The sequence below is a fragment of the Aspergillus viridinutans genome, assembly GCF_018404265.1.
Source record: "Aspergillus viridinutans IFM 47045 DNA, scaffold_3, whole genome shotgun sequence".
Lineage (NCBI taxonomy): Eukaryota > Fungi > Ascomycota > Eurotiomycetes > Eurotiales > Aspergillaceae > Aspergillus > Aspergillus viridinutans.
In genome coordinates, this window is record NW_025091219.1 from 163882 (window position 1) to 182231 (window position 18350).

General features: G+C 49.0%; 6 protein-coding genes across 6 annotated transcripts; 3 read left to right on the forward strand and 3 right to left on the reverse strand.

Annotated features, from left to right (window-relative positions):
- Window positions 1-173: 173 nt before the first annotated feature.
- On the reverse strand, window positions 174-4118 carry Aspvir_005042 (putative nuclear envelope pore membrane protein; the record flags this gene model as incomplete). The annotated part of the gene is made up of 4 exons (XM_043268261.1): window positions 174-375; window positions 455-3433; window positions 3486-3634; window positions 3684-4118. 4 exons carry the CDS (start codon window positions 4116-4118, stop codon window positions 174-176), a joined length of 3765 nt encoding a protein of 1254 aa, XP_043124196.1.
- A 1365-nt stretch (window positions 4119-5483) lies between these two features.
- On the forward strand, window positions 5484-7034 carry Aspvir_005043 (ubiquitin C-terminal hydrolase 37; the record flags this gene model as incomplete). Its single annotated transcript, XM_043268262.1, has 6 exons — window positions 5484-5576; window positions 5651-5745; window positions 5823-5922; window positions 5981-6162; window positions 6251-6435; window positions 6490-7034. The coding sequence occupies 6 exons, from the start codon at window positions 5484-5486 to the stop codon at window positions 7032-7034; spliced, it is 1200 nt and encodes a 399-aa protein (XP_043124197.1).
- Window positions 7035-8086: 1052 nt separating this feature from the next.
- On the forward strand, window positions 8087-9690 carry Aspvir_005044 (putative oxysterol binding protein (Orp8); the record flags this gene model as incomplete). The annotated part of the gene is made up of 6 exons (XM_043268263.1): window positions 8087-8172; window positions 8238-8314; window positions 8381-8420; window positions 8480-8549; window positions 8609-8668; window positions 8740-9690. The coding sequence occupies 6 exons, from the start codon at window positions 8087-8089 to the stop codon at window positions 9688-9690; spliced, it is 1284 nt and encodes a 427-aa protein (XP_043124198.1).
- A 545-nt stretch (window positions 9691-10235) lies between these two features.
- Aspvir_005045 (condensin subunit YCS4) lies at window positions 10236-14126 on the reverse strand (the record flags this gene model as incomplete). Its single annotated transcript, XM_043268264.1, has 5 exons — window positions 10236-10409; window positions 10486-12867; window positions 12929-13070; window positions 13124-13247; window positions 13301-14126. 5 exons carry the CDS (start codon window positions 14124-14126, stop codon window positions 10236-10238), a joined length of 3648 nt encoding a protein of 1215 aa, XP_043124199.1.
- An 806-nt stretch (window positions 14127-14932) lies between these two features.
- On the forward strand, window positions 14933-16596 carry Aspvir_005046 (serine/threonine protein kinase CDC7; the record flags this gene model as incomplete). The annotated part of the gene is made up of 4 exons (XM_043268265.1): window positions 14933-15200; window positions 15289-15733; window positions 15793-15853; window positions 15910-16596. 4 exons carry the CDS (start codon window positions 14933-14935, stop codon window positions 16594-16596), a joined length of 1461 nt encoding a protein of 486 aa, XP_043124200.1.
- A 247-nt stretch (window positions 16597-16843) lies between these two features.
- On the reverse strand, window positions 16844-17860 carry Aspvir_005047 (ubiquitin-specific protease OTU1; the record flags this gene model as incomplete). Its single annotated transcript, XM_043268266.1, has 1 exon — window positions 16844-17860. The coding sequence occupies one exon, from the start codon at window positions 17858-17860 to the stop codon at window positions 16844-16846; it is 1017 nt and encodes a 338-aa protein (XP_043124201.1).
- Window positions 17861-18350: the final 490 nt, after the last annotated feature.

Below are 18350 nucleotides of genomic sequence, written 5' to 3' on the forward strand. Positions count from 1 at the left end.
GACCTGTTTTCGGAGATGTACTATAGGAGTATCCAATTCAGCGCCGTTGCAATGCAATGCTTGGAAACTTTAAAAAAAAAGGAAAACATGGAATGGGATAATACACAGACAAATGCGATACATGAACGGCTCCAACTAGCCTACGTAAGTGACAATCATTCCCTTTCCCCAAATCATGATCCGGCCAATAGCTTCTCGGACTTTTCTACTTGCGCCTGCGAGGAGAAAGAACAGAACTTGTCCTTGATTGCAACGACCTCGTAGGTTCCTTCGTCAGAGGTCTTGATCGTTTTCTTATGCTCGTAGGAGATATCGTGTTTGATATCCAGGACTTCTGGCTTCTTTCCTTTCCGGGGGATAGAACTTCGGATGTAACTATGAAATGACGATGAGCATCAAAATCTTCTTTGCTTCAGGGTAGACGGGCGACAGTGAAGGGAAGAAGAAGACTTACGTGAATTCGAAGGGTGGTGTGCCCCAGAACTCGAACTGGAGTTCGGCTTCTCCACCCTCATGTATATCAACCACAGAGGTTTGACCTCTGCTAATTCTAACGCTCGGCATCTCATGAATGGTCTTTGTTATGTTCTTGTGCGCCTTGCATTTCCCACTGGCACCGTCGCTTACTGCGGTAATGGTGAATATACCAGGTCTTTCCGCGATGCGTCGGAAATTAGTTGTGCGGGAGGTGGCCTTCCTCGAAACCCCATCAAACGTGTAAAACACGTCGAACGGGGCATGGCCAGACAGCGAGAAAGACAGGCGCTCCCCAACGCAGTAGTCGATCTTGGATTCGAGCGGAATGATTGTCGGCACATCGGATACGGCGACTCTGACTGTTGAGGCATCGTTCTCGAACGTCCGCTGACATCCTCGCGCATCTCGAACCTTGTGAATGCTCACGACGTGCTGGCCCAGATTCAGATAACGACGCGGAATAGGTAGATTGTATCGATTGGAGCCGATGTTGGGAATTGACACGATCTCGGGTTTGGCGTTCGAATGGTGTTTGATATTGATCTCCAAGAAGAACGGCGCAACGCCTTCCAGAGTAACAGGAATGGATTCTTCACCACTGACATCCTCTTTACAAAATCCATAAATATGGCCAGGAGCATCAAACCGCGCAGATGGCAATGGGTTCACTCTTTGCGTCACAATCACAGGCTCACTTCTTGGGTCATAGTCGTAAAGGCTATCGCCGACTTCCTTGAATTTGTACGTGTATAACCCGGCTTCAGACGTGTCCATTTCCATGGACGTTACATGGAGGGCCGTCTTAAGGCCTCTTGTTCGAACTGAGGACGTGCCACGGGCCATTTTGCGCTGTTGTTCGCACTGAATGGTATATGGCGGATTGCCTGTCAGGCGAAGTTCCACACTATCATCGTCACCTTGACAAACGTCGCGCTTCTCGATGGGGCTTCCCATTACCAAAGGGGAGCCGTCTACAGCAGCAATGTGGGGCCGAGGTATCCAAGAAACCTCGAAATCCCTAGCTGCTTGGTCAACAGACCCAGGGCAAGAGCTGTCTGTCACGCCAATGAGATTATAGTGCCCTTCCTGCGTCACTGACATGACACTATTTTCCTGCCAGAACGTCTTCTCAATAGCAGGGGAGTCAACGTCTAGATTCCTGTAGTTCACCGTCCATGGTCGTTCACCGCTCAGTCTCAGCGGAATATCAACCTTTGCTCCTTGCAGGGCTGACACAGTTCGCTTCTTATCGATTTGCCCAAACGATACGTGAGGCGGCTTCGACCGAGCATCAATCCTGACGCTGTCTTTCAAAGTCCGTTTGCAGTTCGAACGATCCTTAACGCTCGTCAGTACCAGATTATATTCACCACCACTAACGAGTCTTTCGGTGACAATAGTGGCAATCTCGGCATGGGATTCTAAGACGTGCTTGGATTTTTTGCCATTGTGGACCAGTTCGTAATGCAGAGTCCAGGGCGATTCCCCAAGGAAGGAAACGTCTACGGAAACGGGTTCACCAAAACAGGCTCTGCGCACTTCCCTGGAGCCAAGGAAATGAGCAGAGGCTGGTGGTTTTACGTCCTGTTCCAAGACGGGCACTTTATCTTTCAAAGAGCGAGGCGCATAGACTGTATCCGCAATATCTAAGAAGCGGTATCGATAAAATCCGGCTTCAGATGGAGTGAAATCGAGTTGAGTGCGCAGACCATCGACCGTCAGCGACTTGGTTTCAACACCTTTCGAGTGCTCAATGCTGTACCGCAGGCGGAATGGCGGCGAGCCAGTGAGATCGAGATCAAGGAGTAGACCCACGGAGTTGTTGGCACACTTGTCGAATATCTTCTCGTATCTCAGGGCCAATTCAGGCTCCGGAGGGTTGTGAAGATAGCAAGACGAAGGTTCCAATATTTCTCCAGAACAAAATTGGCTCGAAATAGAGTTCAACGTATACCAGCCTGATTCCTTTATCTGAGGCTTCTGGTCAAGGTCTTTGAGCGAAAGCTGGCGAACCTTGTCGGACGCATCCCTCTCATCTAGCTCGTTGCCCCTAAATGAGTAACCCAAGGAGAAAGGCCCATCGTTGTCATATCCTTGCCCAACCGGGTGAAACTTTAGGGGAAGATTCACATGTTCTCCTTTCGCGACCTCGATGAAATGCTGGTCATCGCAGCCAGACAATGATAGACGAGGTCTTTCATGTACGGAGAACTGGTGCCAATGCGACAGCGGCTTTGGGGAGGATCGATCAACTTCGTCCAGAAGCGTCGAATAATTTGCGATATTCCCACAACCGTCATGGACTTCTTCAATGGTATAGAACCATTCCCCTCCCACATTCAGAGATTCGTTCAGTGGGACTTCGATGGTTTGACTCTGGGCCCATGCGATCTCCGGCTGTTTTGCATCAAACAAAATGCCTGAGCTTCTCTGCCCTAGCAATGGCGACCGTAGGTGATCAGGTTGAATATTCTGGAAGGAAAATCCGCGATCAAGCCTATTCACTTGTCTACTATATTTGATCTTCAACGGCGGTGTACCCTCAACCTCCAACACCAGATTAGATAATTCTCCCTTACATTTGTGAGTATGGGTGTTCTTGATTAGTGCGCGCGGACAGGAAACGACAAGTGCGTCAGATGAGCGCATGCGGACCTCAAGGTTTGACTCGTCCACAACTTTTTGTAAACGATAGATGCCAGTGCGCCGGATGGGGTAGAGTATATCACGGTGTGCGAGTGCGTCCGAGCTCGGAAGTTTCTTGCCTGCCTGACGTTTCATCTGCTTCAGCTGCTTCGATGAGATTGTAATCGTTTCATTTTCACCAGTGCTGAGATCTAGGCGTAATAGTTCTATGAGAACCGGGTCGGTTTGATTGACGCGTATCGGTACATTAACCGTGCTTTTCTGAGAATCTAGACAGAAGGGGATCTGATCCGGGTTCAGAACGGCGGATCTAAAGAACGTCAGTTGGCGGGTATCGGGCATCCTTGATGAGGAGAACCTACCCCTCCGGCAGAATGTGAACGATCTGTTTTCCGAGAATGAGAGAGGCATTATGAATGATATCTCCAGGTTTGACACTACGTTCAGAAATGGATAATTCCCGATCGTATGCCACTTTGATGATTCCTGAGATCCACGCACTCATTGGAATCTGCTTGGTGTAAGCACGTCGACATCGCACGGCAGGTCGGGATACGCACGGGAATTCGAAACATGAGAAACATGTTACCGACTACATGGATCAAGAAGACCGCCAGCGTTGTTGGAAACGCCCACTCAAGCCAAGGTATGCGCAAGGCCTGCAGGCCGAAGAGAAAAATCCCGTCAATGGAAGCCCATTTTAGAAACAGCCAGGTTGAGTCCAACTCATCTGAAGCTGTCCAGGACTCATAGACACGCCATGCATTGAGCGCAATATAGAAAGCTACCACGTAGAGCCTCTGCGACGGGGCATCTATCACGCCGGTCGGAACGAGAGGCGCGTCCACTTTGGTCTGCGGTGCTTTCACTGGGGATCTCCGCAGCCCGATATCCCGTGGCTTAGGCCTCGTCGGTGTAATGTTATACTCTCTTGTTCTTTGAAGCGTTTGAGGGGTCTGAGGAAAGGCAGACCGAAGTCGAGGAGTGCCGTTCATGGCATGCTGCGGTCGCCGAGATGATACCGCTCTTGATCGAGGTGAGTCGGACCTATGCCAATCTATCAAAGACGTCAAAAATCAAAAGAATAACCTAATAATTTGAAAACCGAGAAAACCATACGCGACTGTCGTCACTCGCCAATTGAAACTTAGGTGATACGTAGCACTGTCACTTGAGAGGATCGCGACAAATTGAGATCAATGAATATCCCTAGAATCAGCAGCAACAGCAGTGGCGGCAACCTCTGAGAGATGTGTATGGAGTAACAACTTTGTTTCTGGTTGTTGACTGGAAGCTAGCAGAGAACGGGGAAAAGAAGAGCTTTGCGGTTAGCGGGTCGACAAGTGCGGATCACACAGCTCTTAGCATACTTCATCCTCCTCCAGCCAGATGAGAGAGAAACTTTTACCAACTATGATGTTCTTTCTACCTATCCCTTCATTTCGACTCGACATAAGAGCGTCTTTCATTTTTCCCTCCTCATTTTTATCTTCTTTTTGGTTCTATTTCCCTCTTGACCATATTAAATCTTTTTATGTTAGTTGGATAAATTGGGTTCGTAGGATCGGAAATAAGTAGAATGCCTCCGTTACCTCTTGTTAAGATATCCAACATAATGTACTTCCAGGTAATTCGATCGAAATATTCCACAGGTGTGGAGTATCCGATCAGGTCTCTTACATATCTCCATCGATCTGACATCTTCAAGTATCTCCTCGTAGTTATTTTCATGATATCATTACTACTACCATACATACTATGGATGGACTCATATAGAGATACCTTAACGCGTGGAGTCGCGTCGGAGGTAGAAGAACGAGAAGGAGCTTTGTCCAATCAGAAGGCAGCAATGTTGAGCGAACCCCAATTCAATAAGGTATCGTGTACGGAGTATACCCATCCGTCCATTATTATTTCATCGGCTTGGTATCTACTCCATATTCTTGTTGTCTATCTGGGTCATTTAGATGATTTCCCTGCAAATAAAAAGATCAAGAGACGTTGGTTTCATTTCTCCCCCCCCCTCAGAGCCTCGGGCTGTTTCTCTTTGATCTCCATCCTGTCACGTACTCAAAAGTGGATATTGAAAGGAAGCCAGCGAGCAAACTTATCTATCAATTTCTTCCTGATAACACCCTGACACCGGCTCCTGACTTCTGAATGAGTGTTGTGACATTCTGCAATTTTGTTGGTCATTCGCGATCGGACCTTGTCCCTAGAGCACATCTTCCTGAAGAGAACTAAGCTAGCTTCTGCCAACCACTCTACGAAGGAAATAATTGGCCAACATGAGCCAGCGCAACAAACGCAGAAGAGTGAATACCAGTTCGAGTCCAGCATTTGTGTCGTCCAATCATACGATGGCAAACCCATCTACTGCAGCACCATGCAATCCCGCCAATGTATTGGAAAGGCAGAAATGGAACGGCTTCTGTGAGCTTGAGTCGGAGCCGGTAAGTATGATCGCAGATTCATGCTGTTGGTATGCGCGCTACTTTGGCCACGAGCCGGTTCTCATACTCGCTAGGCTATTTTTAATGTGATGCTGCGCGAGTTCGGAGTCAAAGGGGTCAAGGTTCAAGAAGTCATCTCACTGGACGATGAATTGATGGCATTCCTAAAGTATGATTCTTCTGGTGCCATTGTCTCCGACATTCTTTCGGCCTGTTTGATTCTGAAAAAGGCTTACGTGCAAGTAGTAAACCAGTATATGGTCTAATCTTTCTGTTTCGTTGGCGAGAAGATGATCCTGATAAGCAGGAAGCGAGCTGTCCAGAAGGGCTTTGGTTTGCAAACCAGGTCTGTTTCCTTCCCTATATATGTCTCATGCTCATTTTCCTTGACTTATCTTGCAAAGACAGCTAGTAATGCCTGCGCAAGCGTGGCACTCCTGAACATTGTAAACAACATCGAAGGAGTCGACCTTGGGGAAAACCTACGACATTTCAGAGAATTTACGATGCCGTTCACACCAGCGTTGAGGGGTGATGCCATCAACAACTTTGAATTCGTCAAAAGGATACACAACTCATTTGCAAGGTGGGTCGTTTGTTACACTCCCACTCCTCCCCTGTTTCTTCTTCGTCCTTGTCCGTCATCGTGACTTCATCTCACATCTGAGACGCAGGAGAATGGATATACTGAATTCAGATCTGCAGCTGAAGGTGGAGGCGACATCCAAACGTTCTCGATCGGGCAAGAACAGGCATGATGAGTTTGAGACTGACGCTGGATTCCATTTTATCGCATTTGTCCCGGCGCTGGGCAAAGTCTGGAAGTTTGACGGCTTGGAGCGTCAGCCCCAAGCTCTCGGTGAGTATGCTTCAATCTGCACAAACAGATAGGCATGAGCTGATGACAATCCAGGGGAATATGCGCCCGACGAGGACTGGTTGACTCTAGTACGGCCCAACATCCTCACTAGGATGGCGGAGTATGAAGAGGATCAAATTGAGTTCTCCATTCTCAGCGTGGCTAAGGATCCGCTTGTTGAGCTTGAAGATATGCTGGCAGTCAATGTGAAATGCTTGGAAGCAGTCAACCGCTGGTTGGCTTCCCGTGAGGAGGCCGAAGGAACCTGTCCCGGGCCCGAATGTCCCGCGTCTCTGCTCGAAAACACAATACTGGGACCCGATAGCTCCTATAACTTATCAAGGCATCGCATCGAGGGTGTGATTATCCCACCAGATCGTGAAGTACAATATGCGAAGGCCTCAGCGGAGGAACTGAGGCAGCATCGATACCGGCTCAGCAACGAGCAGCGGGAGCTCCGAGCATCTATTTTGGAAGAACAACAATCCCACCGGGCGGACGATGACTATGCAACCGGGCGGCGGTTCGACTATGGTCCAGCAGTGAGAGCGTGGATTCGGTCCTTGGCGCGCAAAAGAATCATAGAGAGCTTGACTTGATCAAGCTGTTGAGGTGAGGGAGGCTCCTGAGTTTCGGAGAAATCAATTTCTAGCATGGCTTGAAGACTTCTTCAGCTCGATGAAGAAATTCCAAGAACTGACTAGACTATGCTGAATGAGTGGCATTCGCTGATAATAATAATGCCGTGGCAATTGTCATGCATGCAATACACCTGCCGGGGGCATATGCTGCAAAGGTTTACCCCCGCCCACGTAGATAATATCTACACAGATTCTTAAGATTCAGGTAGAAAGCTTCGTACCTTAATTTCAGCCAAAGGGCAATTGACGGGATTGGACCATATGGCTCCTTCATTCCTCCGTAGAAAGCCCAGGAAAGCTCTCTGACCCCTCGTGGTAAGCCGATTGGATGACAGCCCTGCATACTTGCTTTCTTATCCGCAAGAGATGAGACAAGGATGGGCTGGGCCGAATAGTCCGGCTGACATGGGAGACGAGACGATCTAGATAGAAAATGCTTTCACCATCATAAGGGAAGAAAAAGACAACGTTCTTCATCCTCGTTCGAGATTCTCGTTCTTCTCTTCTCTCCTATGTTGCGATCGGTTGAGGTGGCCAAGGACCCATAATAGAGCCAGAAATCATAGGTCAGAACTTGTCAAAGCCAAGTCTCCTCCTCCACCCGTCAAACGCCATCGGTTAACTACCTAGTCTAGTCATTATCTATTATATTAGGTTAGTTATGTTGTCCGATAACGAATTGTCGGTGACGTATCTGCTAACTGGAACTAAAGTATCTTTATTCTTCAACCATTGGGGCAGGCGAAAAGTCACCGCCTGGAGTTCTACGGGACGTCTATCTTGGTTTTTATATCGTGTTCATCGTTATTCCCCTACTCGCCGTTCTATTCAGCTGTCTTTGACTTCCCCCTGTCGACTCTTCTACTACTAATTCCGTCCGAGACTGGCATTACCCTGCGTCTGGATTGACTAAACCCTGGACATAACCGTTTGGGAATCTTGCCTTTGCCTCCACTGCTCGTCCGAAAGAGCACTTGACATTGTATATTTTATAGGCGATTTTGCCCAAGATGTCTTCTGTTGCAGCCACAGCGACACCCGACAAGGCAAATGATGACTCGTCTAAGCTGAAAACCTTCCTTTCCATTCTCCGCAAGTACGTACTGCCTTGAGGTCTATTGTGGTACGTCTCGGACCTAATACGCTGGCTGTACCTGTTAGGTTCGTTGGCGTGGCCGACATCGCATCTGTTCGTTTCTCCTTACCCGCACATCTTCTGGAGCCCAGACCGAATTTGGGTAAGTCGATCCGGGCTGTATTGTTCGATGCGACGAGATATCTGACGGAGCTTGATAATCTCTCAGAATATTGGAACTACCTTGACAGACCGGAAACTTTCGCGAGGTTAGTATGATATTCTTTTTGTACTCCGCAGGCTCGCTATCTGACAGGCGATATTACAGCATAGGGAAGTCGGATGAACCCATTGGTCGAATGCTGGAAGTGCTAAGGTTCTGGTTTACCAAGGATCTGGTATGGCTTCAACGTCACCTTGGATGTCTTGCCAAAAATATCCACTAAGCCCCCGACAGAAATATATCAAAGGCAAACCTTGCAAACCCTACAATTCGACCCTGGGCGAGTTCTTTCGGGTAAGTGTCGATGCACGACGGCAGACCGCCGCGGCGTGCCAGGACAGTATCGACTAATCCGGCTTCTATAGTGTAGTTGGGAGGTTCATGACAATGCCCCGGACATATCCTCGCCTCCGACAGCAGGCGTGCAAAACGGGACCCTCACCAGTGACAGTGACCTCGGAGAAACCGTCAAGATATGCTATCTGACTGAACAGACATCACATCATCCACCAGTGTCTGCCTTCTTTATAGACTGCCCGGAAAGAGGAGTCTCCGCTCGTGGATTCGATCAACTCAGTGCCAAATTTACAGGCACTAGCATCCGCGTCGCTCCTGGTCAACACAACCTGGGAATTTTCGTCAATATTGAGAAGAGAGATAATGAGGAATACCAGCTGACCCATCCAAGTGCTCATCTTGGTGGCATATTGCGGGGTGCGCTGGCCATTTCAGTCTCAGATGCGTGTTTTATCACCTGCTCCAAAACACGCATCAAGGTCATTCTACAGTATCTGGAGGAAGGCTGGATTGGTCGAGCCCAGAACAAGGTGGAAGGGTTGATTTTCCGGTATGACCCGAACCAGGATACCATCACTAGAATCAAAGATGTGCCCGAAGGCGATGTTCTTGCCAAGATCAGCGGGTCATGGCATGGACAGATCTATTACACAATGGCTGGAACAGCTGAGCCGCGTCTCTTAATTGATGTAACGCCTCTCTTCCCAGTGCCAAAGACTTTACCTCCCGAAGAAGAGCAGTTGTCAAACGAGTCTCTCAAATTCTGGGCGGGGGTCACCAAAGCCATCAAAGAAAAAAGATATAGCGAGGCCACAAGACTTAAGCAAGAAATCGAAGAGCGACAGCGAGAAAAGGCAGCAGAGCGGCAACAGACGAACGAACCGTGGCAGCCGCGGTTTTTCACAGGGAGTGTTACACCTTTAGGAAGACCAGAGTTGACCGAAGAGGGATATAAAGCCCTGCAGGGCCTTCGTCAGGGCGACTATAAACTGGCAGAAAGCGAAAGAAAAGGTGCCTAAGCCTTTAGGCTGGGGGTTGAAATTTGCATATGGGATTGCGTTCTTTGAATCTGGAGTATCTGGCAGCTCACTGGTGGGCTCTGTTTCGTCTAGTCCCCCAATTGTCCCATGTTTGTGTGATATAAGGCAATGATTCGCTTTACCTCGTGCATTCCTTGCCTTTTTTAGACAACTTGACGGCGATAGGTTCCGTCAGTCCATCATTCCGTGAACTACTTGTTGATAATAGAAGAAGACTGCTTTTTAAGAGGTCGTTCCGTTACCCTTACTTTACATTCTGAGCGTATTCGAACGGGTGACCTGAATGCATAACATCTAAACGGGAATACTGAAGCTACGGGAATCAGCCCAGTACACCGTGCAACATGCGGCTAAAAGACATGGTAAACAAAACAAGAGAGTAGCTGCATGAAGCCATATACTCGTAATCATAAAGTAACCTTTCCTTCCCACAGTCCCAAAAGCTGCGCCTTTACTCCTCGAACGGAAATGGAATGCCCATGATCAATCACCAATCCAACCCCAACACCATTGTCGCAATTAACTCAAGAATTTGCGGTGATAACTTTGTTGAAACCTGCGCTTATCGTCTTTGCGATATCCTCGTTCTTGTGAGGCAGGAGGGACAGAGCATAAGCCACATCGTTCCACTGGCGCTCGGTTTCACATCGAGGCAGTCTAGCAGCAAGTTTCTCGGCCAACTGCCTGGCATGTTTTTCCTGTAGAAGAAACAGTCAGAGACGCGTTGCGACGAATAGATACGCACCGCATCTTGTCAGATTTTGGGTAACTCACCTTTTCAACGAAGCCAATCAGGAATTTAACGATACGTCTCAGAGCAGTCTCTTCAAGATTCCGCTCAGCACTCAACAGACCGAACATGTCGACAAAGTGATTGTACACTGCGTTGTCCTTAGTCGCCAATTCCGTGAAAAACATGCGAGCCAAATCAGCGATGCGCTTGTCATCATCCTCCAAGCACTTGGCCATTTCGCCTAACTGTCCCTTGACTTTTACCTGTCCAGCTAAAATGAGAAATGTGAGTGTCATCAGACAAGTGCGCTTGACGGACACATCATCATCATTGAGTCGACGATATAGGAAATCTGTGTTCTCGTCGATGAGATGGTTGAAGCAAACAGCCATGTCCCCAAGAGCAATAACCGCGTTACTGCGAACGGTCGGGTCCTCTGAGCGCTCCATGATGGTGATCAAGAGGGGGAGGTTCTTTTCGCAATACTCGGCTGACACGCACATCAGCTTGGCCATACACAGAGTCGCTGCCGCCTGAAGGTTGCGATCGGGATAAGCGTTACTATTAGCGCAAATCTCCGCAACCAGAGGCCCGAAGTTTGACAGGAGAGAATTCTCTCCGTAGAGCAATTCCCGTTCTCGAACGTGAGACATGGCCTCCGTGAAGTCATCTTCGGTCGTCCCACCAATGAGGTCCAATTCATCATCCTCGCCCGTCTGGTTGTCCTTGTGGGCGGCTGTATTGGCAGCCTTATGCTTCTCCTGTTCTGCCTTGCGACGCTTGAAGTCAAGTTCACATAGCTCAAGATGGACAATCTGCTTAATAGCAATATGGCCGACAATAAAAAGCAACTGAGACAGGGCGGCAGAAGATGTCTTTGGCCGCGGGCCTTGATCATCAGTGGAGGCTGTTCCGGGGCGCTGCTCGTCTTCATCGCCGGAGGCCTTGGAAGAAGGCCGTTGCAGCTGTGGCTGGAATACAGCCCTAGTCTTACGCTTCAGAATATCAGAGCAAAGGACATCCGGATGCTTCGAGAGCGTATATATGGCTCCAATGGCTTGCTCTGCCACGCCATACCACTCTTTGCTGTCTGACACAATTTCGACCATGGCGGCAAGCTTACTGAGAACGGGGTGATCATTTGCTAGCTTGGGAATGCCAGCGTCTTTCGATTTCGCCTGCCGTCCAGGCACCATTCGCTTCAACGCAACGCAGGTGTATTTCGCGAGCAACAGATCACTTCTGCCTATGTTGCCAAGGCCGATGCGCAGCATCACTTCGGTCTCCTTGATTACAACTTCCGGATCCGCCAGGGCCAGCATACCGAGGATAATAATGGCACCCCGCCGCTGAGTCTTGGAAATCTCTTTGCGTTGAACACCATAGACTTGCCAGAGCTTCGCAATAACCGCATCCGAGATGTGACCGGCTTTCATCATGGTACTGAGCAATTGTTCGAGGCATGTCAACTCGGCAGGTGTTGAGCCAAAAGTCAAACTGATTATGTTCCGGGCAACGTAGTTTGCGGCATCATTGGGGCCGAACGAGTCCGGCGCATCAAAGAACAGACCCTTGTAGCAGTCAATCAGATGGGTCTGAACTCCTTTGCCTTCATCGCTGTTGCCTTTGGTCCAGATGAGTCGCAGCATCCGCCTGATGCCACTGCGTGCAGTCTCAACCTTATATGCATCAAGCACCACAAAAAAATCCATGGCTTCAATGACTTCGCTCTTATTTCGAGATGACAGGAGCTGGGAGACCACTGCCGAGGCGGAGTGAAGCACCTCAATGAAACGGATGGCTTCGTTGTAGTATTTCCTGGTCAGCTGCAGTCGTGCCAGTAGTTCGGATGTCGCTGCCTGTTCTGCGGCCTTTTGGATGGCCGCAGCCTTTTCCGCTTCGGTCATGCGTGGTGCCTTCGATGGGGAATCTTCAGGTATCTGGGTCGCGTCGTCTAACAGCTCACTGTCGACATGTGAAGCCTCACCACCATCGAAGCCGGGTGTCTCAGGCGGCCGTAGTGCATTAAGTTCCGCATCGACGTTGTCGAGACGAGCTGCCCACTCTTTGTAGGAAAGCTGTCCGCCGTGCATTACACTGAATGGGTGTGTAGAGACCAGTTTCGCAAGTAATTTGATCGCGTTGCGACGCACATTGCTGCTTTTATCTTCCAAGCTCCTTGCCGCCAGCTCCGCCACCGCCTGTCGTCTTTTGGGGAACTTCTGTTCGAGGTCACAGATCCTCATATATACCTGGATGGTTCGGCAACGGCAGTAGGGATTGACGTCGAGAAATCTCTCTTCTAGGACATCAAAGAACGCATTGATTTGAGTTTTGTAGTTCTCGCTGCGTTCTTCTTGTCTGCTAAGGTCCGCAATTAGATTTCCGCAAACCTCAACAACAGCGCAACGAAGAGTGTATGACTGTAGAAATGATTAGCCCCATCTTCATATTCAACCAAGAAGATTGCCTTAGGGAAATTACTTCGCTGTCCAATTGTTTGGCCAATAGAGTCATCTGCTTGATGATCAGCCGCGGTGCCAGCTCTGAGAGTTTCACGATAAAGGCCGAAACTGATTTCGGCCCTCGTGTATCGTTCGAGTTGAATTCTTTGTTTCCGAGTTCCCTGTTATCGATATTAGCCATAGTCTAGTGGTGATGCGTGAGACATCTAAGTACTTCAATATCTCGTCCGATAGTTGTGGATAGTCATATTGCTCCGCAAGAATATGTAAAAATTCAGCCATAGGCTCTGACAGATGCTCAAAATAGGTCAGGCTTTGTACGATGGATGTCTGCGCTCCTTCACAGCATGTTAGCCCAGGCATGCCTGCTCATTATGTTCTTGGACCCTACCAAAGGCATGACCATGATGTTTCACAGCAATGCAAAGAACTTTGAAAGCATGCATTCGAATGGTTAGACTCTTGACCCGTTGCTCGCTCTCCAAGATGAGGTAAATCGCACGGGTGAACAAGTTGACAAAAGTGTCGCGGTCCGATGTGGTCATGAAAATCCTGCTTAATTTAAGTTTCATCACTTTGCACATCGTCTCCATGGATATCTGAATCTGTGCTGTCCAGTCCCATGTACCATCCTTGTTGTTGGCCTTCGACCTTCCAGATTTACCTACACCTCTCCGAGCAGGCGCAGCCTCCGCGGGCTTTTCTGCCGCTTTGACTTCCACAGCAGAGAGAGCCCATTGAAGCAAGAAGCCGTACATCTCCAATAGCTGTTTATGGTGCTGGATAGCATCCTGCTCGTCGGCTTCGAGATCTCCATGGATAATATCTGCTTCGACAGACAGCCCGGACACTACTAGGTCGAGGAGTTTGCTGAGGGACTTCGTAGGGAGGAAAGACGAATATCTGCAGAGATTGAGAAGTTCAGAATGGGTTCCACCAGGGCCAGAAAATTCGGAGAACGGAGAAGGGGCCATCGCGCACTTTAGAAGGAATTGCAGTGAGTCAAAAAATGACTGTCTCGCCAACGCTTCGGGGTTCTCAGCCACAGCATCTACGATGGGATTGAGCACATTATCGATCAATACTGGCGTTAAATGCTCGAGGTCGCTTTCGCAATCCAGCAGTTCCGGGTCGGCATCGTTTGTGGGAACAGAGGCCGGATCACTCAAGTAATATTTGAGTGACTCGTTGATATCGAACTGAATCCTGTCCTCCATCCTGAGCCGACTGCGAGGATGTCCTCGAAGGACACTTGAGAGGTTGAGTGACGGAATGGGACTTTCACACTTCAGAGTGGGGGTAAAGAGGGGGATGAGTTTGGGTGAAAGAGTCGGCAGCGGGAAAGGAGGAGAATGTTTGGCGATGCAAGCGTGCCTTAGGTTTTGTTTGTGTTTTGCCTTTTTAGATCATTCTGCCGTGGCGCTACGATATATCTTATCCTGAACGGGGGTGGGTGAAATTCTGTATGTTACATTATAATACTGTATGGAATCTACGCAATCAGCTTAGGTTGTGACTGAAACTCATACCTAGGTTGTACGGGCTTAACAGAATGTCAGTGAAATGAAGAGGGTCATGCAATGTATTGAACTGTAGAGAGGTACTGTGTATGATAAGAGAACCAACTTAAAGGTGTCTAAGATACCTAGGTACCTACCTAGGTACCTTGGTTATATTACCTGTAACTAATTATGTATCCTAAACAGAAATAAACAAACATTACCATACCTGATAGGGACATTTTGCATGCTGCTTTCACTATCTTTAGAACCAACCGTTTTGATGGATCATACACAATCATATACGCGACTACCGTGTCATCAACTGCGAAATTGATGTTTTGAGAGATCCTCGACGCGCGCTGCCCTGCATAATCCATTCATATCCGAACGCATTGCCAACCCTGTGGCCTGGGGCCCGGATCTAGTCGATTGCGTTGGTACATGCAAGATCTTTGAGGAACCCCTCACTTAGCTTCGGCCATAGTGGTGGTAACATCTCTCTGATTAGTGACATGTCCACAATGCACGCCCCAATTACTGGTGTCTTTGGACTGCAAAATGCTAGGGCTACGGACCATCGCACACAAGGGCACATGGCTGTGCTAGACGATGGTACTGCCTCAGACAGTGACGCCTCGGCAGACTCACGTCGCGGAGAGAGCGACCATGGAGCTGAGGATGAGGAGGAAGAAGAAGTGGACGACTCGGTCCGGGAAGACATGAAGAAACTTGAGGATACATTCCCGGGGATCTCTGATCGGTTTCGTCTGGTGAACAGAATCGGTGAAGGTACCGACATCCCTTCTGTCTTGTGCTCGAAATTGACCCTTCCCACTTGGTGAATGTATGGCTGAGCGTTGGACTTTGGTTACCATAGGAACATTTTCAACAGTCTACAAAGCCGAGGATCTTTTGTACGACCATTACAAGAACGATTGGGACAATTTCCAGGAAAACCAAAGCAGTAACTGGTCAAGTCCCCCAACAAAGAGACGGCGAGTGGAGGAGTCGGTCACCAAACGGAGAAAACCGCGATACGTTGCACTGAAGAAGATCTACGTTACCAGCAGTCCGTTGAGAATCCAAAATGAGCTGGAGCTGCTCCATGACCTTCGGGGCTGCCGGTCCGTGTGCCCTTTGATCACAGCTTTCAGGCACCAGGACCAGGTTGTGGCTGTCTTGCCTTTCTTTCCCCATACTGACTTTCGCATTCAATATCGCACATTTATGGTTGCCGATATGCGACATTATTTCAGATCCCTTTTCACTGCGCTAAACTCCGTCCATAAGCACAATATTCTTCATCGAGACATCAAGCCAACGTAAGTGCATTGCTGTGTGTCGGCCCGTTGCGTCACGCGTTCTCTAAGCCCCTTGACAGTAACTTCTTGTACAACCCTGAGCTTCGCGAAGGAGTCCTTGTAGACTTTGGTCTGGCGGAAGTAAGTGTCCACTTTCAAAGGTTCTCACTACCGAATTTCTCATTCGTCTTTTCCAGCGTGAGGGGTCTGAATATACCGGCACCTGTCTTTGCGCCAATCCGAACTTTGTACGCCGCAGTCGGTTGCTGCAGAGCTACTACTATACTCATTGCTCTACGTCCACGCTGTCGGCTGGCTACCCTAAGAACGACTCACGGCCGGCAAGACGTGCTAATCGAGCGGGGACTCGCGGCTTCCGGGCGCCGGAGGTCCTTTTCAAATGTACATCTCAAACAACCAAGATAGACATGTGGTCTGCCGGCGTGATTCTGTTAACCTTGCTCGGACGTCGATTCCCTTTTTTCAACTCCGCCGACGATGTTGATGCCATGATCGAAATGGCAAGTATCTTTGGCACCCGTCGGATGAAGACTGCAGCCGCCATGCATGGTCAGATTTTCGAAACAAACATTCCTACCATTGGCGAAAAGGGCTATGGCTGGGAGAAACTGGTGAAATGGGCCAGTTGTGTGGAAGAATTGACCGAGAGCGAGAGGCAAGCCACTCGACTCCTGGCTGGTCTCATGGAGCTGGACCCCTACAAACGACTGAGTGCCAAGGAAGCTTTGCTGCACGAGTTCTTCACCAACCCTATAGAGCACGACGTGGAGTGGGGTGGACATCCTGAGGACAGCGCAGATACTGGAGAGGACGAAGAAGGCGACAGAGAGGATGACGAGGCGGATGAAGTAGCGATGGTGTAGAAGGTTTGGAAATTATGTATGATTATGATATCCCACAAAGAACGGAATTTTGTCTTCTGTCAACTCAATAAGTCCGCTCGCTATATATAAACGCGCTATGTGTTGTACTACAACGTTCTCGAATCTCGGCTTTTCAGATTTCTGCATATAGTTTGAGAACTTCCCGCCCCAAATAAAGATATACCTTATCGAATAACGTATCCAAATGCTGAGATACACGCAGCCAACTGTATCCATTGCGGCTTTTTCAGCTTGCTTCGCCGAAATCATAATGTCCTGTCTGAGTCGCATGCGCGGTGGCTCCTTTTTCGCCGATGAAAATGCCGCCGCAAGTATTGCAGCGAATGCGAAAGCCTGCAGTATCTGTATAGTAATGTTTGCTCTGGAGAATCTCGCATAAAGCCAGCGCTTTCTCCAGAACTACCGGATCGGCTGCATCAAAGACCTTGGTATCAAACTCCGGAGGGGCATAAGCGTGAGTATATGGTGGATCCGACGGTGACAAAGCAATGGTATCATAGTGAATCCCAGAATACACCAGGACACACCGTGTGGGCGAACCTTCATTGAACCGATCCACCCGCAGCGTTTGCACGTCGATTGAGCAGATCTCGATATCGAAATGTTTGCTCAAAATGCTGAGCTCAATTGCTCCGCCCCATGAATTCTCCTGCTGGATCCAACGACAATAGTCGTCTGGCTTTTTCTCTAGCACTGCCTCCGAGTAGACGTCCGGGTTCGCTTGAATAGTCTGGGCGACAATCGACCGAAGCTCGGTCATAGTGTCCATTCCTCCCATAATTGCACTCCCTACCGCGCGAAACAGACAGGAATTATCGTCAGGCATGATGCGCAGCACAAAGGTGCCCGAATGTTCAGGCGAAGCAATCTCGGGAGGATCGTCCGACACACCCTCATGCGGCTTGCGCGAGAGAGACAGTTTCCTATCATCATCCTGCGCCGTAGATAATTGTCTTTCGCTTTCCCCGGCGCTTGGTGCTTGTTGGAGAGTAGTCGGTGCAGAATCCTCCTTCCTGGTGACGAGCAGTTGTTCGCCATTTAGACTAATCCCGAGGTCTCTGATTTTCTGTTCCGAAGGGTACCCATCTAATACCAGAGGTTTGAGGTCGGGATATCCATACTTCACATCATATGCTGTCAACCCAGTTTTCTCGACAATGTGAGCGCGAAGATCATTGACAGTTGCAGTGTCATCAAGAGTGACGGCGGACTGTCCAGCAGGTCCACGGACTCGGATCCTCATCTCCCACTAGCTAAGTAGATAAGAGCGCCGAAAGATTGGGACAAGACCGATGGGGAACGTCAACTATCTTGTAGATACGTCTAGGACAGAAAGCCTAGCCTTCAGAATCCAGACAACAGATCGGAGAAAACTCCAGAGTATCAGGCACACGGGAGTATCTAGTCGCCGGGACGAAACAGAGCCACTGGAAGGATGGATGAGATGGAATGACGATTGACGAGCAGCAACCAGTTGGATGTGGGGCTGGCGGCGCATTGCCCTTAGGACACGGAGACTTTGGAGTAGGTACTGTGAAATGGCACGAATTGTACTTTCGAGTTGCTGAGATATTTCGGGCATAAAATCCCGGCCATTGCGTTGGCTGACAAAGTCCTCAAACATGGCTAGACCAAAGAAAAAGGAATATGTCCGAGCTCATAGACATAAACGCTGTGCATGAAAGGCTCAAAAAACAGTGACGACAGGAGATAGGTACCGTACACATGCGTCT